The sequence below is a fragment of the Odocoileus virginianus genome, chromosome 4, assembly GCF_023699985.2.
Source record: "Odocoileus virginianus isolate 20LAN1187 ecotype Illinois chromosome 4, Ovbor_1.2, whole genome shotgun sequence".
Lineage (NCBI taxonomy): Eukaryota > Metazoa > Chordata > Mammalia > Artiodactyla > Cervidae > Odocoileus > Odocoileus virginianus.
In genome coordinates, this window is record NC_069677.1 from 57,565,333 (window position 1) to 57,593,085 (window position 27,753).

The 27,753-nt window shown below is 45.2% G+C and overlaps 1 protein-coding gene across 1 annotated transcript; it reads right to left on the minus strand.

Annotated features, from left to right (window-relative positions):
* Nucleotides 1-27,753, minus strand: TM4SF4 (transmembrane 4 L six family member 4). The gene is made up of 5 exons (XM_020911499.2): nt 27,318-27,753; nt 26,512-26,601; nt 14,453-14,592; nt 4,655-4,844; nt 1-602 (listed from the first exon to the last, which is right to left on the minus strand). The coding sequence occupies exons 1-5, from the start codon at nt 27,489-27,491 to the stop codon at nt 585-587; spliced, it is 612 nt and encodes a 203-aa protein (XP_020767158.2). The 5' UTR covers nt 27,492-27,753; the 3' UTR covers nt 1-584.

The following is a 27,753-nucleotide window of genomic DNA, read 5'->3' on the forward strand; positions in this document are numbered from 1 at the left end:
TTACCTTTGAATTCTGATTTTAATTTAATATACATAGGGAAACCCTAGTAAATGATGTCAGGCTCAAAAGATTAGTCACAAGTAATTCAAACATGTTAGCACAAAAGGCAATAAATAAAAATTATGATACATCAGTCATTCTGTTTTCCCCATAAATCTTTAAAATAAAAATTGGTCTTAGCTTCTCATTTTTAATGTGATTTACTCCTTTGACTTCTGTAAAACTTCCAAGGATATTAACATCTCTATGTACACAGAAGCAGAACAGAGCACACATGTTCTTATACATTTTTCATTCTTAGAGAAAAAATTATGAAACGTTTGCTTTGAACCTGCTCTTCGATGATAAAAGGAAGCTAATTGGAAAGATTCATAAATATTCCTTAAGTGGCCAAACTATTTTTTATTTGAAACTAGCAAAATTCTAAGTTGAACTGAGCTGGTTAGAAAGGAGAAGAAATAACTCTGGCCTCCCTAAGCTTTGTCAGTTAGGAAGCAGGTAGGAACTGGCAACTCCAAGAAGAGAATTAAGTTTAATATATCGTCTCACACGCCATCAGGTTACAACAGCTCATCATGGAGGTTTAGACTGGCCCATCTCCCTAAAAGACAGAGAAAATTAATTAATGCAATGTCATTTCTGTGTGTGTGTACTTTCCCCTCCCCATCGCCCTTCTTAGTCTTAATTTGTTTGTGAGCTCAGCTGTGTCCGACTCTTTGTGACTCCGTGGACCGTAGTCCACTGGGCTCCTCTCTCCTTGGGATTTCCCAGGCAAGAATACTGGAGTGTGGTACCATTCCCTTCTCCAGGGATCTTCCCGACGCAGGGATCAAACCCACCTCTGCATGTCCTGCGTTGCCTGGGGGATTCTTTACCAAGGGGAAGCCCCCTCAGTCTTGTGACTCTTGCCCTTACTAGTCACTTATTGAACGTTCGCTATACTTCTCTGACTTTGGTTCAGAGCTTTGTCGCTTTCCGATGTTTAAGCTAGAAGTGTGGAAGCTTCACTTTATTATTAAAATTAATTTTTAATAAGCGGAACAGAGGGCTCAAGTGATGTGTCTGAAGCCATTGTTAATAGATAGAGAAGCCAGGAATTAATAAGTAGAGAACCCTGGGAGGGGGAACCCAGGAGCTGTGTTTCTTTTCTTGAACTGAGGCTGCTATACAGATTTCCATCCTCTTAAGGAAATAACAGTACAGTGTCCTGAGCCTTCTAGTTACTGACATGGATGCGTTTTCCCCCTGCTGTGCCATGTGGCATGTGAGATCTTAGTTCACCAACCAGGAACTGAACCCTGGATCCCTGCCGTGGCACAGAGTCTTAACCACTCGACCAGCAGAGAAGTCCCGACTTGGATGCACATTGATGACCCCAGGTTAGACGCTCACTCAGCACCTTCGGAAGAAGGTTTAACAATCACGTTTTATAGGCAAAGACACAGTTGAGGGCAACCAGCTTGGCTAAGACCGCACCGCTGGCATTCGACAGCTGGTATTCTGAGGCACGTTTCCACCTATTACCTCATGTGAGGACTGTGCCAGGCCAGGGACCTCTCAATACATACTTCCTGTCTGAATGGATGGATGTCTATCTGCATCTTCTCTATGGAAGTTCGGCAGGAGGTGGCTGGGAGAACGAAGCTTCTGGAAGCTAGGCAGCTTGCTCAGCTCACTCAGCAAGTGAGTGATTAACTGGGAGCCCAGCACTCCCCCGAGTCCTCCTGTGGCAGGGACCCGGACCAGCTGTGCAAAAGGGGGGCTGCCCACAGCAGACCACTGTTGTTGTTTTTTCCCCCTCCAATGTAGCTCTCGTGTGCACTGAAATATTTAGTAGTAAGGTTTCATGACGTCTGTGAATTACTTTCCAAAGGTGCAGGCAGAGAGCAAGCTGATGTTAACAGTCTGTGGATCTAGGTGAAAAGGCATGGGTGTTCACTGTATTGTTTTTTAAAATTTTACATGGATTTGAAGTTATCCAAATAAAAAGATGGAGAAGGAAGGAGGGAAGGGAATTCTGTTGGTGTACATTCATTCTCTGTGATTCTCTAGTGCCAGCTAGAGTGTTCAGCAACTTTCTTATCACTATCAGGTGATTTATTCATTAAAACTGCTGAAATATGGAGTCTGAATAGATGACACTCACTGAAGACGCAACAGACTACAACTATGGGTGTGTTTTTCTGTTTTGTAATTTTTAATTTTAAACATTTTTAATAAAATTTTAAAGGTTACCTTCCATTTACAATTATTGCAAAACATTGGCTATATTCCCTGTGTTGCAGCCTGCCTTACAGGGAACAGTCGGTGCCTCCCACTCCCCACCCCTGTATTGCCCGAAGCCAACCACTAGTTTGCTCTATTTGTGAGTCCGCTTCTTTTTTGTTATATTCAATAGTTGTGGTTTTTAGATTCCACATGTAAGTGATATCATACAGTATTTGTCTTTCTTTGTCTGATTTACTTCACTTAGCTTGATGACCTGTGGGTATGTTTTTAATTTATAGATAATCCTCAGATTTAGTAACTGCTATCTTCTGTTAGAAGAACAGTTGTATTTCCAATTATACTTGCAATGAAAATTTGCTATCTAACTAAAAAAATGTAACTTATTTCATGAAAGCAGGAAAAGAAATAATGTCAGTGTTTGAAATGAATGAGCTGATTTAGCAAGCTTGCATTCTTATTGGACGAATTACAAAATTCAAACGCTCAGTACTCTTAACCACTACCATAAAAATAATTTTGATGGATTTCTAACTGGTAGTTTTCTTTTCTCCCCAATTGTGTTTTAAGACCAAAAAATTTAAATACAACATCATAGAATTGAAAGTTTATAGAACAACAATCCAATAGTCAGGGAAATTTATTTTTAATATATGCATTTTACTCTTGGCTTTGGGAAGAAGTTTTCATTTATATTTTTTATATTTCAAAATATATGATTGTTAAACATTTTTGAATAATATAAGCTCGAAGGAAGGGAAAAAGTCAGTCTTCTTACCTACAAATAATTACCATTAAGCATTTTGGTTGGATTTCCTTTAGGTCTTTTTTCTACTCATTGTGTTTGAGTTTTTATTTATTTTATTTTATTTATTTTTAAAATTTTATTTTATATTGGACTATAGTCTAGTCAGGCTTCCCTGGTAGCTCAGTTGGTAAGGAATCTGCCTGTAACGCGAAAGACCTGGGTTCGATCCCTAGGTTGGGAAGATCCCCTGGAGGAAGGCATGGCAACCCACTCCTGTATTCTTGCTGGAGAATCCCCATGGACAGGGAAGCCTGGTGGGCTGCAGTCCATGGGGTCACACAGAGTCGGACACGACTGAGCGACTAAGTACACACACAGATAGTTGATTTACAATGTGGTCTTACTTTTAGGTGTATAGCAAGCTGATTCAGTTATACATATACATTTACTATTATTTTTTAGATTCTTTTCCCGTTTAGAATATTGATTTCTAAAATTTATATAATTGTGTGTTTTGTATATACTTTTTGTATATTGCTCTTTTTAAATAACAGCTTCTTATAAGCATTTTCAGTATTATTACAGTTTTGAAAAAAAATCCTTTTAAGGTAGAGGAAATGGAAGCAATAACAACGAAACTCTGGGAGGATGTATAAGAATCACATAACTGAAGAAATTGATGGGTGAAAGACAAGGTCAGGGCACAGATTTTCTAACTGAACACCTCCCTAGATTTCTGTGCACACACACACACATACAATTGTTGACTTATATACATATATTGCTTATAAGAACTATTTGAAAAAAATATTTGGATCATTTCTAATTTGGGTATGATATTATATTAAGTAGATAGACCTTTATTTATGCTTGTTTACATAATTCCCCAATAAGGGAACTCTGAAGTTCTAGCCAACCTTTTTTATTGGCCACAACACGTCACATGCAGGATGTTATGATACTTCCCTGACTGGGAATCAGACTTGTGCTTCCTGCGGTGGAAGCGCAGAGCTTTAACCACTAGACTGCCAGGGAAGTCCCCAACACTTGAGTCCTATTTAATTTTTTCCTCATACTTTAATCTGTGTTTAAAAATAACTTCATGTGTATGAAATAATTTCCTCATCTGGCTCATTCAGTAGTTGAAATAATCACCTTGGTTTACTGTCCATAGGTTTATTTTTCATAGTGTTGATAATTTACAGTCATATTTGGAGAGGAAATCCCTAGTGATTTCCACTGTTTCTTGCACTTAAGAACAATTTCTCTCTCCCATATATTTTCCAAGGGGAAGAAAGTACCCTTCATGCATTACGTGACAGCTTTAACCCACCGTGTAGATCGAGCTAGGAAAGAGAACATTTGGGAACAGACTGTGATGTGTCTTCCTATAGCAGATGTCCACTTCCTGAGACTCTTCATGTAGACTTTATCATAAACTTCTATGCGTGTATGGAGTCCTTTGCCTTCAGAACTCTGGTCAGGTGGGGGCAAGACTGAAAGTGTTCAGCCTCAGCCTAGGTATGCTGCTAACAGCATCATAGCGAGCAGCTTCCCTTGGCTGAGAGAGGAGCTGCCTGGGCCTTGCAGCCCGGTTGGAGATCCTGCAGCCGCCGCTCTTTCCACCCCCTCGTCCCATGTGCGCTGGTGGCCTGACTTGACCAAAGACCTCAGCTTACCCCGCAGCAGCCACAACACTGGCAGTCTCCACACAGGGTCCCCAGGAGGCCGTTGATCACCTGGATGGCACAGATAATTATCTGAACCGCCCCTACGATCAGCAGGATGGAGAAGAGGGTCAGATTCCAGGGAACCACGTCGCTGGGCTTTTGGCACCTGCTCCATAAGTCAGAGTTCCCGAGGTAATCTCTGTCGGGGACACGGGAGAGAAAAGAGACACCGGTTAAGAAGTAGGCAATCCCCTAGGCTAGAAAGTCACCACGGTGATTTTTCTTTTGCAGTACTATCTATCCAAGACCTAAGATTCCTAAGAAAAAGAATCCCACAATAACAACACATTTAAATGCAATACTTAACAGTTTTATTGAGTATCTACTATGTGCTAGACCCTCTTCTGAGTGTTTCACACATATACACTCATTTATTTCTCATGGAAACTTCATGGTTCTTTTTTCCCGCACAGAGGTTAAGTGACCTACCCAGCTCACACCGTTATTGAGTGAGAGTGATTTTTGTGAGCTGACGAGGCAGATGGGCAAGTCAAATACGTATTAAGGGGCCATGGAAATGTAGACACGGCAGGAGGACAGTCTTACAAATGTCCATGGCCTTTATCCTACGATTGTCCGCGGGGACCCTCTGAACTTCCGACAAATGGCCTGTCACCTCCAGTGGCCCTCTGAAGTCATGGCAAGTACAATCGAGTCATATAGTTAAAGGGAAGGGCTTGATCCTTTTGAGGGCTACTTCTGGTCAAACTGTGAACTGACTCAACTGTATTTTTGTGACAGTGTATGGATTCCACCTACAAAAAGGCTTAATTAACTAGAAGAAAGAAAGAATCTGCTGCTTTATTACATATTTTATAAAAACTTTTTGAAATAGGAGAAATTACAGGATGTCTATAAAGTACATATATTAAGAGTCCACCGCAATACCAAGGGCAGTGTGCCTTGAAGGAGAAATGTGAAGTATGCTTAAGAGACAAAACAGAGGGCAAAGCGATAGTATTTCTGCAGTACTGGAATTCCTTCTCGCATTCTTAGAGCCCTGAACTGGTTTTTCCCTTTTGCTTTAGGAATCCACTCTCTTTGCAGGGTCTCTGTAGAAAACTCTCTGTCTGGCTACTAAAGGAACACCCATCTCATTGTTTTTAGGTCTTTTTGACCATCTGTCTCTGATGGTTTCTCCAGCGCATCAGTACACACTAATTTGAGATATAGTTTTGTGTTAACATTTTGAAAAATCTTTGAAATGATGGAAGACGTTTCCTGTATCCAGAAGGGATAAAGGAAAGAATGAGCGATTCTTGATTTAAAAATAAAGCATTGCATATTGCACTGATTCACCTTCCCACAAGAATACAGTCCTGGCTGCTCACTGGCTCTAGTTAAGTCGCTCAGTCGTGTCGACTCTTTTTGACCCGTGGCCTGTAGCCCACCAGGCTCCTCCATGAATGGGATTCTCCAGGCAAGAATAGTGGAGTGGGTTGCCATTTCCTTCTCCAGGGGATCTTCCCGACCCAGAGTTCGAACCCAGGTCTCCTGCGTTGCAGGCAGACGCTTTAACCTCTCAGCCACCAGGGAAGCAGTACCTCTCTGTAAAGTGGGAATAACAATATCTATCAAATCACAGGTTAAATAAGGATTAAAGTGAGGATTAAATGCGTTGCCACTAGTACAGTGCTTACAGCCGTGCCTAGTAGATAATAAGTGCTCAATAAACCCTGATATTGTTATTACTTCGCTTAAGCTGAATAGTGCGGCCTAAAGGAAAAAGACTGGTATTTTGAATTCAGACGGACCTGGGTTTGAATCCAAGTATTCCTCTTACTGGCTGTGTATTCCTCACACAAGTCACCTAACACCCGCTGACCCCTGCCCTTACCATTAGTTTCCTCATCTATAAAATGGGCTGAGAACAACCGCACAGCTCTGAAAATTCAGTAACATACCTTATGTATTTCTATGTAAGACTTCAGTATGTTATTTTTAAAACACCCATTTTTCTTTCCTGCTTTTTTTCCCCATGCAGTCTCTCTTAACTTTACCATTTTTCAACTCGATGATTATAAGAGGTAATAAAAGGCAATATATTCCAGTCACATTTTTGTAGAGAAACGACCCTAAAATGAAGTTAGCTGTCAGTCCTGCGCCCCTGCCTCTGCGGAGTTTGTCAGTGGTGGGTGGCAGAACCCGCTGGTGGTGGGATGGGTGAGACACTCAGAAGGAGGCCAGGAACCTGACTGCGTTCGTGTGGAGAGACCCTTTCAGCCTCACTCCAGCAGCCCTCGCCCCCTTACAAACCCTCCTGATAGTTGTTCCACAGGCCCTTTTCCTTTAGCCCCAAACTCTCAGGTTCTGAGAGTCGCAGATCCCCGAAACGATTGCTGCTTCCAGCCCTCCAAGCCCGAATTTTTCGTGGATCGGGAGGCTAATCATACTCCCACATTCTGTGAATCGAAGAGATCTGAGACAGTTTAAACTCCCTGAATCCGATCACTTGTGAAGGCAGTCCCAGCTGAGTGGCAGTACTTCCCTCAGCCTCAGCGCCAGCCCAGGGATTTCACACAACTCCGTGTCAGCAGCGAAGGCTGCTGAGGGAAGGAATGGGGAGCCCGCGTGCTTGGCCTGGATGACAGCTGCCGCCTGCTCGCGCCCAGACCCCCTGACTCCCCTCGTGAGCTCGGCTCGCTGTGTTCCCCCTTCTGGGCGTCTCAGCTCCCTGGGTTCCCGCTGTGCGGAGCGCCCGGGACCTGGAGCTGTCCTCTGTTATCTGTCTGTCTTCTCTTTGCGACTACACACACCCACAAGGGTAGAGACCACGTCCCCCAGCTCTGTCCCTCGTCTCCGTCCCGGTTCTACCACGGGGAGTGTGCGATGAATGGGCAGGTTTCCTGTGGGGGGTCCACGTCCCCCAGCTCTGTCCCTCGTCTCCGCTCCCGGTTCTACCACGGGGAGTGTGCGATGAGTGGGCAGGTTTCCTGTGGGGGGTCCACGTCCCCCAGCTCTGTCCCTCGTCTCCGCTCCGGGTTCTACCATGGGGAGTGTGCGATGAATGGGCAGGTTTCCTGTGGGGGGTCCCGCCCGTGCTCCAGGCGCTGGGCCAGCTGTGCCCCACCTTTCCTTCCAATCCTACAGGAGGGACTCCTTCCCTGGAACAATGCCTGGCATACAGTTGCCCCCAGGAAAGTCACTGAGTGGACGGACAAATACACAGATGGAGAAGTTGAGAGGGGAGGGCATTAAGAGGTACAAACAATCAGGCATAAAATAAGCTACAGGATATATTGGCCAACATGGGGAATGATAATAACTATAAATGAGTATAACTTTTAAAAATTGCAGATCTCTACATTGTACACCAGTAGCTTATACAATGTTGTACATCAACTATACTTTGGTTATGAAAAATGGACTACTAAAAAAAAAGACATTAAATATTTAGAAAGTGTTAAAGGAAAAGAAGCTGAGGCTAGGGAATGTAAATGCTTGAATTTGATCCCCCTTCTGTCTGACTCCAAAGCCATTGCTCTTAATCATTACACACATGCCCTGTATTTGAGTAATGTCACTCTTTTAGAATAATTAAAATAGGATTTATTCATGAAATTTGGTCTACATACCTTTAATAGTATGTGTAGTATCTCTAGCAATATGTCAGTCAAGGCTTCCCTGTGCCATAATAAGGGCTTCCCTGGGGGCTCAGTGGTAAAGAATCTGCCTGCCAATGCAGGAGACATAGGTTCAATATCTGGGTCGGGAAGATCCATGGGAGCTGGAAACGGCAACCCACTCCAGTATTCTTGCCTGGAGAATCCCATGGACAGAGGAGCCTGGCAGGCTACAGCCCACGGAGTGACAAAAAAATCAGACTTAGCGACGGAACACCACCACAACATCATAAAGTGATTATTCTCTTTGAACCCTCATGAGGCTGGTTGAAAAGGCAGAAAGTAATCACAAAATTATTATAAAAACATAACCTTTTAGAAAGTTCTAATGCATCTTAATAGATTTCATTCATGGTAATGAATTTTTTATATTCATAAAAATGAACAGTAAGGTTGAATGTTTAGCAAGTGCTATGTTATGTACATCATGTTATTTCATTCTTACTGGAACCTGTGAGGTAGATCTTACTGTCACCCCGTTTCTCAGAGAAAGAGCTAAGAGGTGTGTCCGCCAAGATCATACCACTAGTATGTGACTGGACCCAAAGCCTGGTCAGGTCAAGGGCAAAGCCGGATCTTAACATCTTTGGGGCTTTCCTGCTTCATGAAAACTGGAAACACTTTGCTGCAATCCCATCTCACTCCATCTATGTGACTTTCTGCCCTGGGGAGTGTGTTCACAGCGGTTCCCTGCTAAGAAGTAATCATGAAGAGCAGCTGCAGATGGTCGTCACGGGAGTCCAGGCAGGACCCTGAACGTATCAGCCCCGTGCCCAGTGAGAGAGCACTCTCCCCAGCCCTGAACTCCCTCCTCGGGGACAGGCAGGGCTGCAGCCTGGGCTGGCAGCGCTGAGCGTGGCGGGGTCCCCGTCCCTCCCGCGCCGCTGCCTGGCCCTGGGGACCCCGTCCCTCCCGCGCCGCTGCCTGGCCCTGGGGTCCCCGTCCCTCCCGCAGCTGCTGCCTGGCCCTGGGGTCCCCGTCCCTCCCGCGCTGCTGCCTGGCCCTGGGGTCCCCGTCCCTCCCGCGCGCTGCCTGGCTGGCCTGGCCCTGGGGACCCCGTCCCTCCCGCGCTGCTGCCTGGCCCTGGGGACCCCGTCCCTCCCGCGCTGCTGCCTGGCCCTGGGGACCCCGTCCCTCCCGCGCTGCTGCCTGGCCTTGGCCTGGCCTCCTACCTCCCCTCCCGCAGCTGCTGGCACGCCCTGTGCCAGCTGCTTCCCTTTCAGCAGCTCAGGGTCAAGGCAGATTGGCCAATTGTCTCAGAAAGGAAGACCTTGGAAGGGAGGAGGTCCTACTTCAAAGGCAGCCAGGAGGGCGTATTTCAAAATGTCCCAGGTTTCTTTTTCCTTCTAGGAGCTTCTTCAGTATGGTTCCCATGACTGAAAAAGTTAACTGCCTTTGTTCCTTTAATATGATCAACAACAGGCATTTCTAAGGAAAACAGAACTAAATTCTATACCCTTGAAGAGCCCTGAATTTTGTGCCCCAACCTGGAAACCTCAGAGTCCAGCTCGATCACCTTCCCCCTTTCTGCTCATTCCTAATCCTGATGATTCCATCTCAGTCTCTGAAACGGCTTCCCTTGGGAGCCCCAGTTCCACTGCCTTGGAGATGCTTAGAATCTCGTCTGGACTGTTCCTCCACCCTCCTACTTTGCTCCCTCTGTCAGTTACTGAGTCCTTTTGTTCACCCTCCACATCACTACGTCACGGTCGCCCTGAAACTCCCAGGTGGCCACGGCTTATCCCGCTTGAGGCCCTCTGTTGTCCCCTAATGTCCTGCGGGTCTACCTGTGTCTCCATCACCCCATCCTGTGGAGTCCTTCTGCTCCCCCCTCAACATTCTCCCTGCGGTTCTGGCCACTCAGTGATCAGACGTTCCCGAGCACATGGAACCTTCTCAAAGTAGCCTCAGGACCTCCTCTTCTCTCTGCTTGAAACCGTTTCCCCTCCTCTCCAAAAGATGTGCTTCTGCACATCTCCCAAGATCATCCCCTGTCACCTCCTCCAAGAAGTTTCCCTTCATTTCACCCTTTTGGCAGGTGAGGGTCCATTCCCTCTTAACACCCTAACTTACCATGTGCTCACTGGGGCAGGGGACCAGGTCTGTCCTCCTCTGCTCCATAGTTGAGACAGGTTTCAGCCAAAAGTGGGGCTTCCCTGGTAGCTCAGACGGCAAAGCGTCTGCCTACAATGGCAAAGCGTCTGCCTACAATGGCAAAGCGTCTGCCTACAATGCGGGAGACCTGGGTTCAATCCTTGGGTCGGGAAGATCCCCTGGAGAAGGAAATGGCAACCCACTCCAGTATTCATGCCTGGAGAATCCCATGGACTGAGGAGCCTGGAGCACACACAGTAGGGTGTATGTGTCAATCCCGATCTCCCGATTCGCCCCACTACCCCCTCCCACTTTGGCTGAAAATACTAGGCAACACAGGATTCGAGGGTTGTTATAAGAAACTCAGAATGAGTCTCTGCAGCTGGAAGGCAGGTTTGGAGCTGACTGCAGGAGAGAAGGCTATAAAGGAGGAAAGACACCGGACATAGGGGAGAATAGGGGCTGGGGAAAGCCTGCCCGGTGGCAGAGGGTGTGGAGAGACATGTCTGGACTCATCCTCCTGAAAGCCCTGCTGTAGCGATCGTGGCATATTTCACACCAAAGGTGGACCTGCATTTTATGTGGGATTAAATCCTACAGTCAGGGCCTGAGGGGATACAGCACGAATAGTCAAAATCACTCTATCTTATAAATCACCTGCAGAGTGTATAGCATGTATGATTTTGTAATAAATCCAAATGCAACGATTTTTAATCATATTGTAGTTTGAAGCTACTATGCAAATGTGTGAGTACACAAACCTTTCTCCCTTTTGATAACTATCAAAACCTCATGGCAAAAAGGGGATGAGTGGGAGAATTCCTGCTTTTCTGCACAGTTTATTCTGTTTTTATTATTAAAAAAAAAGTAAAATAAAACTACTTTTATTAATAAAAACAGTTTATTCTGTTTTTATCATTAAACCACTCTAATCCAATACCTCTTAATGGATGGGTTAGCTGCTCTTGAGAGGGGTAAATAAAATGACACATCCAAAAGGATCTATCATGCAGTAAAGTGTGATACAGGTGTCTGATGTGAATGCAAACTTGTTTCAGCAGGACAGAGGCAGAAGACTTTGAAAAGTGGTATCTTCAACCTAAATGTCTATCGATAGATGAATAGATAAAGAAGATATAGTCCATATATACAATGGACTATTACTCAGCCATTAAAGAATGATGTATTGTCATTTGCAGTAACATAGCTGAACCTAGAGATTATCATGCTAGGTGAAGTAAGTCAGAGAGAGAAGGACAGATATCACAGGACATCATTTATGCATGGAGTCTAAAATATGACACAAGCGAACTTACCTATGAAACAGACACAGGTTCACAGATATGAAGAATAGACTTGTGGTTGCCGGGGGAAGGGGAGTGTGGAGGAATGAACTCAGAGTTCGGGATTAGCAGACACAAACTACTGTACATAGGATGGACGAACAACAAGGCCTTACTGTGTCTACAGCACAGGGAACTATATTCAATGTCCTGAAATAAACTAGAATGGAAAATGAAATGAAAAAATTAAAGCTGCTCAGTCGTGTCTGACTCTTTGCAACTCCATGGACTGTAGCCCACTAGGCTCCTCTGTCCATGGAATTCAAGGCAAGAATACTGGAGTGGGTTGCCATTCCCTTCTCCAGGGGTTCTTCCTGACCCAGGGATCGAACCTAGGGTTCGATTGCAGGAACCTAGGGTTCCTCATTGCAGGCAAATTCTTCACCATCTGAGCTACCAAAGAACCCAGAATCACTTTTCTGTATAGCAACAATTGTGGCATCCCAGGTGGTGCTCGTGGTCAAGAACCCAACTGTCCATGCAGGAGTTGTTAGAGGCGCAGAATCGATCCTGGGTCTGGAAGACCCCCTGGAGAAGGGAATGACAACCCACTCCAGTATCCTTGCCTGGAGAATCCCATGGACAGAGGAGCCTGGTGGGCTGCAGTCCACAGGGTCACAAGGGTTGGACATGACTGAAGCAACTTAGTATGCATAGCAGAAATTAACACAATGTGGTAAATCAACTATACTCCAATTGAAAAAAAACACAAATGAGAAAAACAGGAAAGTGGTCTCCTGTCCTTCCCCCAGGCTGGTATTTCCTGAGATGACCCATGGACCAGCTGTCTCTGTCCTGACCTGGCGCATCAGTGCCAGCCCACCCCAAGCTGGGTATGAGAGTGCCAGAACAATATGAGACCACTGTACTGCCTTGGAGTGTAACTTGGCATCTCTTGTATTTCTTTCTCTCTCCTTTGTTTTGGACGTAGATGTATTCTAATTGGTTTCAGATCCATCAAGGGGAGTACCGTTCACATTATAGGAAAAACGCTGTCCATAGGAATACTAGAAGGGTCCTTGAAAGGAGGCATAATGTGTAGCTTTGTAGGTACACCCCTGGGTCGGCAGGAGGGCTCCATCCAAGGAGGGACCTCAGGAGACGGCTCAGCCTCATGCCTTCTGCACGCTGCACTCAGCAAGTCAAGGCCACAGCGGTCCTCTGTAAGAGGATGGGGCTGGCCACAGCAACGTAAACACGCATGGCAACTGCTACACGCACTATAAGGATGTTAGAGGCCTTGTAACTACAGGGAAGGGTGGGGATATTTTATGTGAAATCCTGTGGACAAACGGAGACCTCAGGTCATAAGAACCAGCCGCCTCCATCTCCTCTGTCTGGAGCCTGCTCAGGAGATTCTGTAACCTCTCATAGACATCCATAACTAGGGCTTTGACTTAATGAATTGATGCCGTACAGGTTTTTTTTTAGGCATGGGCCCATTCTCTGTTGGGAAAACCCAACAACTCTAGTTTCTGACTCCCTAGATACGTCAGTCCCTGGGCCAGACAGAGGGGTTATAATGATGATCGAGACAGAGGCCGTCTCGGCCCTTTCGGAAGTTAGAGTCTAGTGTAACCCTATCGAATGGGAATGCCCCACCTCTGCAGTGTCCAAAATGGTCAATAACAGCCATCTGCAGTCACTGAGTGCTTAAATGGCTAGTGTGACTGAGGAATTTTAAGCTTAATTTCATTTGTTGGAACTTAAGTAGACACATACGGCAACTGTCTACTGCCTTGAGCGGTGCAGTCTAGGTAGGGGCAGCAGGATGTGTCATATAAAAGGACTAGGACCCAAAGTTAGAAGACAGGAGTTTGTGCCTGGCCTCTGTCCCCTACTAACTGAGAGATGGGAAACACATCACGCTTATTCAGCCTGCCTTGGGGGGCGGCGGGGAAGAAGTCACACCTCTTGAGGTTGCTGTGCAGATTAAATTATAAATTCATTTGTTTAAAAAGTTCTTTACAAAGTACCTGAAATTATGAAGTGTTACTTTAATGAGTCCTATTAGCATTAAATGTCATGAAGAATCTACAACGTTTTCAGTAAATTTGCACCTTAAAAGATTGTTTAAGTATTTATCATGCAGGCGATCAGTGAAGGTCTTTACACCCTGTTTATGAGTACCAGGCAAGGCCTTTGAGCTCTGTTTACGAGTAATCATTCTCGTTTTCTATTATAAGATTTTCAAACAGTGCTCTCTGTTTATTAATGTTTTAAGTCGCCTCGTGTTGATGCCAATAAATGTTTGAGTGCAAGAGGTGGTACCACCAACCTCTTCCCTCAGGACGGCGTAGTGAGTAAGTGCCAAGTCGCTTCAGTCGTGTCTGACTCCCTGCGACCCCATGGACTAACGCACCAGGCTCCTCTGTCCACGGCCTTCTCCAGGTCAGAATACCGGAAAGGGTTGCCATGCCCTCCTCCAGGGGATCTTCCCGCCCCAGGGATGGAACACATGAGGTACCTTCTTTGATTACTTCCTCTGGTGTCTATCACAAGATCACTGAGAGGTGAGATCTTGAATTTGACTGCAGGACTGCCGCTCTGCCTCAAAGGAGCCGCACGCCCGAGGCTCGTAAACTGAAGACGCAGGACCTTACACGGCGCCCCCGCGCCCTGCCCCGGGCGCTCACGTCAGGGTGCCCCCCGGTGGTGACACGCTGGCATTGCAGGGTGTACCTTACCCTTCGTGGAAGGGGTAGCCCCACGTGTTGTTTTGGCTGATGAGACATTTTGGACCCCTGTTGATTGAGACGGCCGAAACGATAAAGGAGTATCCAGCACCCAGGACTCCAATGACCGCAAATATTGTGGAGGTGAACATCTGAAAGAGAAGGAGAGAGACAGGTGGGATTTTAAGGTGTTCAGAGGTTACATGCAACACTCCTGACTGTCCCATCACTGATGCGATGAATATGGGGAAGTTCTGGGGCAGAAGCCAGTCTTTACTGGAAATGGGGCCTGTGGGGTCTCCTAGAATGAATTTTGATGTCTCACGTTCCCTTCTCCACCTGCATCCCCATGTATTTTTCTCCTATTCATTGAGGACTCATATACTAGTTATGGTTTTATAGCTTTGAACCAGAGTTTTTAACTTTGTTAAAAATAGACTGTCCTTCACAGGGTTAATATGGAAGACCAGTCTATTACAGAATCAAAGACTCTTAGAATAGGAAGTAATCTTAAGTTTTCTGGTCCAGTCATTTTGCTGAATCTAAGTCATCATGGGACCTTATGTGGCAGGCAAGTTTTGCTTATGAGAAAGGGTGGAAATCTAGGATATTTCCTCATCAATCCTAATTATATCCCTTGAGTTAAAAAAGGGATTAAGTCCAACTTCTCTTCCATCAGGTAGCAATCTTTAAAATATCTGAAGATATTTTTTATGTTATGCAAAAATACTTTCTGTTTCACATCTCCCCACCCCTTCCACCTGCTGCTAGTTTTCTCTCCTTTGACAAGCCCAACAATTTCAGTTCTTTCAAATATTTTTATATAACAGAGATTAATTAGTGAAAAATGGATTGTACTAGTGCCTTTTTTTCCAATTATAAAATCAAGATAGACTATAGAATATAAAATGCAGAAACAATCTTGGAGCCCATCTAGGCCCCTCTTAAAGATGAAAGAATTTAGGCGTAGAGATACAATATCCATTCTAAACAGTAATTAGAGAGTAACCTGGAAACATTAACAATTTTGAAATTAGAGATGGAAAATTATCAGCTCCATTGCATTGGGACATGAAGGTGTAGTGCAAAGCACAAGAGTTTAAAAGTCAGCAGGCTCAAGCTCAAATCTCAGCGATGCTACTTTTCCCAGTGTGATGAATCTGCATAATGAACGTAGCCTCAGGGTCTTAGCTTCTCATCTATAAAATGTGCATGATAAAGCCTACTTAAATTAGACATGGTAACAAGAGTTAAACGTCAGATACTTCCTTTTTCCTCTTGCTTGTATTAGTATCAGTCTTTTCACAGTGCATATTTGAGGGTTTGAGGGTGGGATTAGAGGGTAGAGAGGATCTAATTGTGCCTAAGCAACTGGAATCTATGTAATCTATTTAGCTTGGATTCATATTCATATCATATATCATATTATGTATTAATATACTTTGGATACAACTTTCCAAGACTGAACTCTGGTTCCATGGACTGTATCTGCCTGTAGAACTGACCATTTTCTCCTTCATGTAAAAACTCAACAGGACCCTATGGGACTCCTGGGCATGGAAGCTTTGCCATATCCCCTGTTTATTGTTTGTAGGGAACAGACTGCAGCCTCCATGACCTTCCCAGAATCCCAAAAGACAGATTCGAACAGTTGGTAATAAGGGAAGAAAGGCGATGCAGAGACATGGGAAGAATGGCTAAGAAACAATAGTGCAGCCTTGGGGCAGGTTCCTGGCTCTGTCTTAGGGATACACAGAGTGATCTCTTTGGGCTCTTTACAGAATTAAAGCCCCCAACAAATGGAAGATGTTAGCATTCTGCATTTCAGAGAAAATCACAGTTTGATAGCTTTAAGAAACTCATCAGGAGACCACTTGAGACCAGATTAAAGAAGTGCAGGCCCTGCACACACCCTGATCCTGATCAGCAACACTGCTCTTGAACCATTGCTATACAACTCCTCACCAAATCCTCCTGAGTTGGAACATACAGTTTTTCAGAGCACAAACCTGCTGTGTCCCCTTTGGCCTAGCAAAGCAATAAAGCTATTTTTTCCCTGGGTATATATGGTAATTTGCAAGCTTCCCAGGTGGCACTTGTGGGAAAGAACCTGCCCTCCAGTGCAAGAGACATAAGAGACGTGGGTTTGATCTCTAGGTCAGGAAGATCCCCTCGAGAAGAGCATGGCAACCCATTCCAGTATTCTTGCCTGGAGAATTCCATGGAGAGAGGCCTGGTGGGCTACCATCCATAAGGTCTCAAGGAGTCAGACACAACTGAGGCGACTTGGCACGCACACATACATGGTAATTTGCAGAGTTTTCTGATCTCATAGGAGACTGTAGCCTTTTCCTCATGAGTCCTTGCAACAGCACACTCTGGGAGATGCCGCTCCAATTCAGTGCCAGGCACAGAGGCCGCGATTTTGGCATCAGTATCTCCTGGCCCCAGGACCCTGGGATGTATCTACTCTCACCACAGCACAACATCTACAAATACACAGGCTCTCATCTTAAAATTGCATACAGTCTTCAAAAGCCAGAATTGCCATTTATTTAAAGGGTTGAATATTCTTATATTTTCATAGAAAGATCTCAAAAACCTTCTAGTGCAATCATCTAATGTTCTGACTAGTAAAAATACCTTCATTCCATTAGAATCTTAGATGCGCTATCTCACTTAATCTTCTCAACAAACCTGTGAGGTGGGTGTGATTAATCTAGGTTTTCCAGACAGGAAGCTGAGACTGGTAGAAATGAAGCAAATTGCTCTAAGTCAAACAAAGAGTGAGGTGGTGGGACTGGGATTAGTCTATGGTGGTTTGGTTCCAAAGGCCATATTCTTGTCACTTTCTGAAGTCACATATCTAGAAGGTGGCCAAGCTAGACTAAGTCTGGGGTCTCAGGGGGAGGGGTAGCATAGTGGTGGAGAATAAGAGGTACAAACTTATTAGGTATACATTGTTAGGTATAAAATATGTTATGAGGCTGTATTGGACATCACGGGGCATAGAACCAATATTCTATAATAATTATAAATGGAGTATAACCTTTAAGAACTGTGAATCACTGTATTATACACCTGTAACTTATTTAACATTGCACAGCAACTATAGTTCAAAAAAAAAAAAAATGAACTGGAGTCTCCTTCCCAGGCCAGTGTCTTGTACCTGCTACTTCTTCAAATACACACACACACACACACACACACACACACACACACACATACACACACAGACACACACACACACACACACACACACACGGCACATTGCCACCAGCATCAGATGCACTTAGCAACAGATTGAATTTGTCGTTTACAAATTTCTCTTTGGGTGACATTGATTCTCTCACAGAAATAAAGTGACAGATAAGGAAAAAATATCTTTTTCCCTTTTTTTTTCTTTCTGGTCTTGAGTCAGGAATCATGAAACTATTGACTGTTCAGAGTGAAAGAGCATCTGATGGTAAAGATAACCCAATATGCAAAACAGAAAAAGAGACACAGATGTACAGAACAGACTTTTAGGCTCTGTGGGAGAAGGCAAGGGTGGGATGTTCTGAGAGAATCGCATTGAAACAAGTATACTGTCAAGGGTGAAACAGATCACCAGCCGAGGTTGGATGCATGAGACAAGTGCTTGGGGCTGGTGCACTGGGAAGACCCAGAGGGATGGGATGGGGAGGGAGGCGGGAGGGGGGATCGGGATGGGGAACACATGTAGATCCATGGCTGATTCATATCAATGTATGACAAAAACCACTACAATATTGTAAAGTAATTAGCCTCCAACTAATAAAAATAAATGAAAAAATAAAAATAAAAAAGTAAGTGCCTTTTAAAGCAAAAAAAAGAAAAGAAAAAGAAAGAGCATCTGAAATTGCTATAATAGAAAAGGAAGATCACTTTTCCAGGAAGGCAGTTTGAAGTCTGAGGAGACCTCGGTTCTAGCCTTCTCGTTAGTGGGGTCTAACGAGACCCCAGGCACCCAGGGCCCCACCTGCCTGGCCTCAGCTTTCAGTGGTATACAGAAGAAAGGGGTGGGTAGTTCTAGAAGGTCCCTTCAATGAAAACAATTCAGGATTTCATTATCCAGTGGCTGGAAGTGAGAGGAGAAATCTATCTTGTGCTATTCCTGCTGTGTGGGAGGAGTAGAGGATTTTAGATATCATTCCTGGAACATTTCAACAGGCCAGTGTTTACAGACACAAATGCAAATAGTCCTCATTTTAGGCAAGTCTGAGTACATGCAAAACCAGGTTAATATAAAATATCAATGAGATAACTTCCCCTTTACCAAAGAGTCCCCTGGTGAGCACCTCTGACCAACATTATCCAACTAGAAACTAATGCAAGCCGTATTCATAATTTAAAATTTTATCGTAACCACCACTTAAAAGGTTTAAAAGAGGTGAGATTAATTTTGATAATATACTTTCTTTAACTTGCATATCCAACACATTATCACTTCAATAATCAATCAATGAGATATTTTATATTTTGTACCAGTTCTTTGGGATCTGGTGTGTGTTTTCTACCTATCGTACATCTCAGTTTAGACGGGCTGCCTTCTATATGTCCAATAGCCACGTGTGGATAGTGGCTCCTGCATTGGACAGTGCAGTCTAGAAAATTTGGGAGATTGACTTGGGGTACTAAAAGTTGAAAAAAAAATAGATGAATATGGTCTGTACTGATTTCATGATTATGATTACTCTCAGGAGGCAGGCGTGTATAACAGAGGATGGCAACACAGTCATTCTCAATTGAAGCAATAAGGTTTTATTTCTTTACAAAACTATCTGAAGAAAAAATGGCACCAGGTTACAAGTTAATAAAGCTACAGGCGGTATGTTCTGTTTTTGTATTCACATTTGACATATCTCAGGCCTTGAAATTTGCAAAGTTTCTCCAAATAATTTTTCATTACTTTTCCAGGATGGAGAAGCCAGCTACATTTTATGTCACTTTGTTTTAACTCATGTTTAGAAGTCTTGAAAAACTGCTTAATTTATTACTCTATTATGTCTTAAAATCAGAAGGAGTACATTTCATTTACCATGGGTTTCATGATACAAAATTTTTCAAGTTAAAAGAGAAATTATGAAAGTCAAGTTGAATATGTTAGGGAGCAGGCACTCTAAACTGATGCTTTTAAAAGTAAACAGGCAAAAGGCCTGGAATATTTCTGGAAGGAGACACAATAATTGGGAACACTGCTAACCTCTGAGGAAAGGCGTTGCCAAACTTTATCGAGTCAGGAATGTGTGACTTCCTCTGTGGTTTTTGTACTGTGGACATGTTTTTCCCATTCTAAATGAATAAATGGTAAAGGGGCGACTCTATTGTGTAGTGGCCAAGGGCATGGGTACAGGCAGACAGGTCTGGGTTTTGTTTTTTGGCTGTCTGACAAGGTTCGTGGGCTCTTAGTTCCCAAACCAGGGACCAATCTTGTGCCTGCTGCATTGGAGGCGTGCGGTCTTACCCACTGGACCACCAGGGAAGTCCCAGATTAGGTTTGATGCCTGTTTCTTCCCTCATGACACTGGGAAGTTTATCTGTCTAAGATCTCCATCTCTTCTTCTGTAAAATAAGGTTCAAGAATAACTACCTGTCTCCCTGAACATGGGCCTCCCTGATAGCTCAGCTGGTAAAGAAGCCACATGCAATGTAGAAGACCCGGTTTGAATCCTGGGTCAGGTGGATCTGTTGGAGAAGGGATAGGCTACCCACTCCAGTATTCCTGGGCTTCCCTTGCGGCTCAGCTGGTAAAGAATCCACCTGCAATGCAGGAGACCTGGGTTCGATCCTTGAGTTGGGACAATCCCCTGGAGGAGGGCATGACAACCACTCCAGTATTCTGGCCTGGAGAATTCCATGGACTGTATAGTCCATGGGGTCACAAAGAGGCAGACATGACTTTCACTTCCTTCCCCAGAACATAACATGTAAGATTGCCTAATTAATAGTAAATTGGGAATCAAAGGTACACAAAGGTATAGAAAATGAGATAACCCCCTGGTGGGGTAGGTATTAGATAATGCCTAGCACTTCACTGGGGCTTTCCTGGTAGCTCAGCTGGTAAAGAATCTGCCTGCAATGCAGGAGACCTGGCTTTGATCCTGGGGTTGGGAAGATCCCCTGGAAGAAGGAATGGCAACCCACTCCAGTATTCTTGCCTGGAGAGTTCCATGGACAGAGGAGCCTGGTGGGCTGCAGTCCACGGGGTCGCAAAGTCGGACACAGCAGAGCGAATGAGCACATCGCAGTACTTCACTGGGAGGGTACCCAGGGAGCTCTCTTGCCTATTTCCAACACTTGAAGGATTTTCCATGACATTAACAATCACTTGATAAGTGTCTTTATTATAATATTTTAATAGTCATAGCTTCACATATGTTAGTAAGTGAAGTCGCTCAGTCGTGTCTGACTGTTTGTGACCCCGTGGACTGTAGCCCACCAGGCTCCTCCATCTGTGGGATTCTCCAGGCAAGAATACTGGAATGGGTTGCCGTTTCCTACTCCAAATACATTAACCTCCCACAAATACAGAGAGCCTAGCTCTGGGGGGAAAAAGAAAAGTAAATAGGCTGTCTTCCGGTTGCTCAACACACACCTTCCGTTTGCATTTCTAAAGAAGCGTGTGTTAGCGTATGTGCTCTAAATGCTTCCCTTAAAGTGGAAGAGAATGCTCTCGAATCTCCAGGCATCAGTTTAAGACCTCCCTCTTTACCAGACTCTGGAGGCGGATGAGGTAGGTTCACTGAAGCGCTGGCGGAGGTGTGGGGCGGGGCGGGGACGCTGAGACGGGAGCAAAGCGGGGTGGCTTAGGAGACAGGGTATTTCAAGGCTTGGGCAGTGGCACCATGTTGGGGAAACATCTCTGGTGGGCATGAAGTTTCCCCTCAGAAAGGAGATACATAGAGATTACTTGAAGGTTTTTTCACTTAAACATTAATGCCCTCCTGTATTTTCTGACTCAGTCTTGGGAATACAGACGGGGGGTGGGAGGAGGGTGCGGTGGTGAGAAACTTCACTTGCAAGAGCCCCAGTTTCCTTACTTATAAAATGAGAAATGGAATGTCTACCTCAAAGAGCTCCTGTTAGAAGTGAGCCCAATATATACGGAAATGACCCGAAATCCTCCCAGAACGTTCATTTACTTCATCCATCCAACAAGCACTCATGAAGCATCTGTGAGTCCCCAGTAGCGCAGACACTCGATACTGCCCTCCTCTGCCCAGCACGCCTCTGCTTGCATTTTCCCAGCCCTTGCTATGTCCTTAGGAAAGGCACCAACCGCCTCTGGCCATTTTACAGCAGAGGGTTTTGAAACATAGAACATTTAGAGAAGAAATAGGGTTTCACACCTCATTTCTTCTTTTATGATAACTGTTTCACAAGCAGGGTCTTTCTTAAATCCCCTTCAAACTAGCGGTCCTTGCCTGGAACGCAGAGGCTGCGGTCAGCGCCTGATGCTCGTGGCCTCAGACGTACTGACGTCACAAGTGCGCCACCAGGAGGCGTCCCTAGGGGTCGCTGGCGAGCCGAGCCGGACGCGGGCAGAACTGCTGACGCCCAGGGAATAGATTGATTTATGACCTGACCAAGCTCTTCCCTCGGGACGGGTCTGTGCACCGACTGGCCCTGCCTATGGGTGGGGTGAGCCTTTATCTGCATGATATACTTTCAGGATGCTGAAATGCCTGTCTGCCCCTAAATATCCCCTTTATCAGGCCAATTATTAGAGACACTCCTCTGAGTTAAGGTCAAGGTTTCATAAGGCTCTTATTACTGTACGTACTTAACAGGAAAGAGCTGATAAAATGAATTAGCTGTCCCATTGGACCCTGTGTGTACATGCTCACTCTGCGACCCCGTGACTGCAGCCTCCAAGCTCCTCGGTCCTTGGGATTTCCCAGGCAAGAGTACTGGAGTGGGTTGCCACGTCCCCCTCCAGTAGACCTTCCACACCTGGGGATCGAACCCGCGCCTCCTGCGTTGTAGGTGGATTCTTCATTGCTGAGCCACTGGGAAAGGCCACTGGGCCCTGAGAGGTCATTTTTTTTTTTTAATGAATTAGAGGACAGATCAGCTGGTAGGACACCTCCACTTTGGGGGCAGGAGGGTGAGACCTAGCCACGCACCCAGACCAGGGTTTTCAAAGCCCAGTTTGAAAGTCTCCCTCCTCCCGCAGCTTTTATCCCAGGGCTCCCTTTTCTCAGCTCTCATTTACCCTAATTTATTTAAAAGAGTGCAGATCCTGGGGACAGGGTTTCGGTCTTTGCTCTGCCTCAGAGAATGTTTAGCCTTCATTTTTTAGTTTCACTCTGAAACTATCAATCAGGCAATCTCAAGATTATTTTTTTTCCCCCCAGCTTATTGTCTTGCTTTATCTGTACAGCATTCACATCCTGCTTCCACTATTGATTCCTATGTCCTAGTTTTACTGCCCAAGGAAAGAGAAGAGAATGACGCAGCTAATTTCTGAAGAATATTCAGAAAGACTGAACAAAGAAGAGACAGACCAGGAAACAAATGACAGAGAGACAGCTATGAAGACAGCTGCCTGATTTGGCTCAGCAGCTCTTGGCCCAATTTGTTCCTGCCTCACAGACCTTTCTACGCAATAGGATTTCTTACATGGTGCTCTCAGAAGCCCAGTGTTCCTCATACACCTGGAAGGGAACATTGTGAGCCTTTGGAAAAATAATTCATATCTTTAGCATTATAGAACTGATCAAATTATGCTGCAGGGTTGTTTTCTTTTTGTATGACAAAATGTTTGTAAATGCATGCATGCATGCTAAGTCCCTTTAGTTGTGTCTGGCTCTTTGCGACCCTATGTTCTGTAGCCCTCCAGGCTCCTCTGTCCACGGGGAATCTCCAGGCAAGAATACTGGAGTGGATTGCCATGCATCCTCCGTGTTTGTAAATACCTTTCTTTACAAACTGACTATGGCTTCAGAGCCTCGGAGCATTAAGGAAACATCTAAAGCAGGGACACGAACCCTGTGGCCTTTTGGTGTGGGCAAAGAGATCAGTAATGCCCAGGTGGTGGTGGGTTCGTTGCTCAGTCATTTCTGCCTCTCGCAGCCCCGTGGATTATAACCCACCAGGCCCCTCCATCCATGAGATTTTCCAGGCAAGAATACTGCAGTGGGTAGCCATTTCCTTATCCAGAGGATCTTCCCGACCCAGGGACTGAACCCATGTCTCCTGCATTGCACACTAGTGGCTGGTTTTTTTTTGCCAAAATACAGGCCCAGGAGCACCGGGTTATTTTTTGTTGTTTGTTTTTTAAAAGACGTAAGATATCTATATTTCTTTTGTGTATATGTGAAATCTATTTTTAAACGGTGGCCGCTGATTAACAAACAAATGAACCCCAAACAAGAAATCTCTCTGCTGGTCACTTAGAGAGTGCTCTCCCCTGGTGCAGGGTGGCTGAGGCTGGTGCCTTGGTTTCCAAGCGGCAGAGCTGGTCCTCTGAAGGGCACTGCCCTTGTGGACTGTTAGCTAGTGGCTGGAAGGAGTCGTATTCAACTTACATCAAGAACGGATCCCCCGGAGAGGTGAGGGACCCCAGTCAGATGACTTGCATTGAGCAGACCAGCTGTTTCAGATGGTATATACTCAACTGTGCTTAATAACTTTTCTGCTTTCCTCTCAGACTTCACACAAATCTAATTTAAAAACATGCTTTGTACAGTACTTTGAATATTGTTTCCCATCTCACTGTGATTGCGTGTGACACAAACAACAGCAACAAAAATGAAACAAAAACCCTGGTTTTGTGTTGGCTGATGTTCAGCCTTCTACTCAGCACCAGGGAATGAGCTGTTAGATTTCTATGTAATTCATCCAATTTCCTTAATTGCTCATTTGTTTTTCAAATTCTTACCTTTGATTTATTCCCCCCAAATCCACAAGGTGTAATGGGGTTAGATTTCAAAGAGAAAATGAGTTACATATTTTCTTCTTTTCTTTATGATTAAGTATTGAAAATACAATTATATATAACATACACTGGAGCTTCCCTGGTAGCTTACAAGTAAAGAATTCGCCCACAGTGCAAGAGACGGGAGTTTGATGCCTGGGTTGGGAAGATCCCCTGGAAAAGGAAATGGCGACCCACTCTAGTATTGCCTGGAAAATCCCATGGACACAGGAGCCTTGTGGCTATAGTCCTTGGGTTTGCAAAAGAGTCAGACACAACTTAGTAACTAAGCGGCAACAACAATAACACACATTTTAAAATCAAATGTATCAAATTACATAATTGTTTGTAATTTGCAGCAAATTGCACAATTGTATAAAATGCATTGTGGTTGATTTCTGCATCTCTTTGTCAATAATGATTTTAAATGTTGCTATAATAATCAGTGCTTGATTGTGTTTGAAAAGTGATAACATTCTCTTTGAATGATCCTTGGTCTCGAGTGGAAAAGCATCATGGTATTCACAGGGCACCAGCGTCAGCCCTTCACATGTATTCAGGAGGGCATGGCAGCCCGCTCCAGTATTCTCGCCTGGAGAGTCCCCATGGACAGGGGGGGTCTGGCGGGCTACCGTCCTTGGGGTTGCAGAGAGTCGGACAGGACTGAGCGAGTAAGCTCAGCACAGCACAAATATATTTTCATTGACTAGATGGGGAAATAATGATGCGAAATGTTAGAAGTGATTATGCTTCAGGACAAGTTGCAACACCTTTCCCTTTAACAGGTTAAAGGTGGAAATGTGTAATTTATCATTGGGGTTCTTTTCGGTGGACAACTGATTCTGGAGATTGGATCAGGTGCTGGTTGACCCATCATCCAGCCAGTGATTCTGGCTCAGCCTTCTTCATTTTTGCCACATCAATGTATCTGAACTCAATATTTTTCTTTAAATCAGCTCTCTATTTTATTCATCTATATCACCTCTATGAATCATCAGCACACATGAACACAATATTATTGAATTTCTAGTTAATGTTTCTCGCATTCCTGGACTTGGAGACTCGTTAGGGAGATTACAGAGAATTAGAAATAGCAAAGACTTTTTTCCATCAAAGTAAGAGTTTTCTTGATAGAATTAAGAGGATTGAAGGACAATTAAAAGAAAATAACTTTCTATATTATTGAAAGATATAGCAAACCTGTGTGCCAGCAGAACTTGTTTGTCCTTGGGAAATTCTGAGTTAGTCCCATGTCTTCATCTTAACAGACGGGCAGAGGGAGGCAGAGAGCACCCCAGCTGAGGAAATGGGACTCAACCCCACTCCCAGGCTTCTCACCCCGGCTTGGAGTGACGAAGCCTATTTTCTGTAGCTTGCCCACTAAAGATGGGAGACTACAGGAGACGAGAGAGGAGACAGGAGGCTGGGGGCAAAACTGAGGGAGAAGCAGGGAAGTGCTGAGCCTCTGAGGCAGCGAACCTGGCAGGGGTGGAGATGGAGAGTTTGGGGGGCTGTCGGGAGAAGAAGCCACCATCTGTTATCCTGTCCCAGCCCCACCTTTACAGACGAGGCATCACAGAAGGGAATCGGCTTGCCCGAGGTCTCAGGGCTTCTCAGCCGCAGAGGCAGTCACAGCCCCCATCTCTGCCTTCCAAGCCTGCAGTCTTCTCTTTATTAGGCTATACTTTGAGTTAGCATTTTATTTTATTTTTTAAGTTTTTTCTTTTGGCCAAGCTGTGCTGCATTCAGGATCCTAGTTCCCTGACCAGGGATCTCACCCATGCCCCCTGCAGTGAAAGCCCAACACTTTAGCCAGTGGAACACCAGGGAAGTCCTCAAGCCTTCATCCTTTCTATGGCATCATTGCAGTTTTCCAGCCCTGATCACGCTGGCTGCTTGTAACGTTTTGAATGGTACTCATGCTCTATAAGTAAGAAGGCTATGGTTTTAAAAATTTATGATGACTGTTACTTTGCACCACCAAGAATCCCGTCATGGTCCCTGGAGCAGCTGCCCCCGGAGTGCCGCCTGGGGCGGGTAACTCACCCCCTCAACGCCCAGCACAAGGAGGCAGCGCCCCTGGAGCGGGTCTGGGGGCTGGTTCCCCCTCCCGTCCCCCGCAGGCACTCACCGCAAAGCGCTTCCCGCAGCCCTCGTTGCCGCAGCACCCGCAGCAGTCGTTGTTCTTCAGGCCCAAGAACACCAGGGCAGGGAAGATCATCTGCAAGCAGGAGAAGCACCTTGTGGTCTGACACGTGAAGGGGGCGCCCCATGCCTGCCTGCCTGTGTGAGGAGCCGCTTCTCCACCCTGGGACTCGGGGGCCAGCAGCTAATGGAGTCTGGCTGGTGGGTAGTCGAGCGTTATGGAGTATTTAGGTTCTATTTGGCCTAACTGCAAATCCAATGAGGCAATATATCAAGATCTGACACTTGAGTTTCCATTTACATGGTGGGTTAGGAGAAGGACGAAAAACTTGTCCTCGATTGTCATGAAACACAAGTTTTTCCTCTCTCTAAACCAGAAGTTCCCAGTCTCTGTTGGAAATACGGGATAAAGAAATCATTACCAAAGAATTGGAAGAGGAATTCACTGACTCCTGTTTCTCTTGGTGGTTTTCGATCAATTTACTAGAAAAAGTGTATTCACTCCCCGACCCCCCAGAACTGCGCGCCCTATCTTTATCTTGTTAAAATAAATTATGTAGAACTCATTTGGGTTCAGGGAAGTCTCCTGCCCCGTGGGAGCTGCCAGCCTAAGTCTGGGGACTCCTTGGCAGGTCCATATGAGGATGGAAAAAAATTGAGGCACTGAACATTTCATCATGCAGTTCTTGGGCTTTTGTTAGCAACTAAATCTCTTCCTGTTCAGTAAGTACCCAACTTTAAAAAGACAGGGTGAAAATCTTTCCGGGGAGATTTTAAGGTTTCCGTACTCACCAAGACTCCGCTTCCTAATATTCCTCCAAAATACCAGACCTCGTCGGAAAGGTGGTCATTGTCGTCTATCACTTTTCCTCCGGGGAAAAATAGCAGGATGTTGGCGAGGAGGCCAAACACAGCCAGGGGGATGAGGGTGCCCCCCAGGCACTTGGCACAGCTCCCAGTGCACATGCTGCGGACGTGGGACGGAGGTGTGCGGTCAAGCCCCCCAGCCGCCTTCCTCGCAGGTTCTCTTCAAAGCTGCCGGCTGCAGAATCGTAACAACTGCCCCCAGATCAAGTCTTATTTTGGAGCCGAGAAGCAAAATCAGCCTGTGGGCTGTGTCCTGGGAGGTGCTTCAGCTTCTCAAATGTAGCAGAACCCCGATGGTGATGGTCATTTATATTCTCCCTGACCTGAAGCTCATTTTTTTTTCCCCCTGCACCCTCATAAA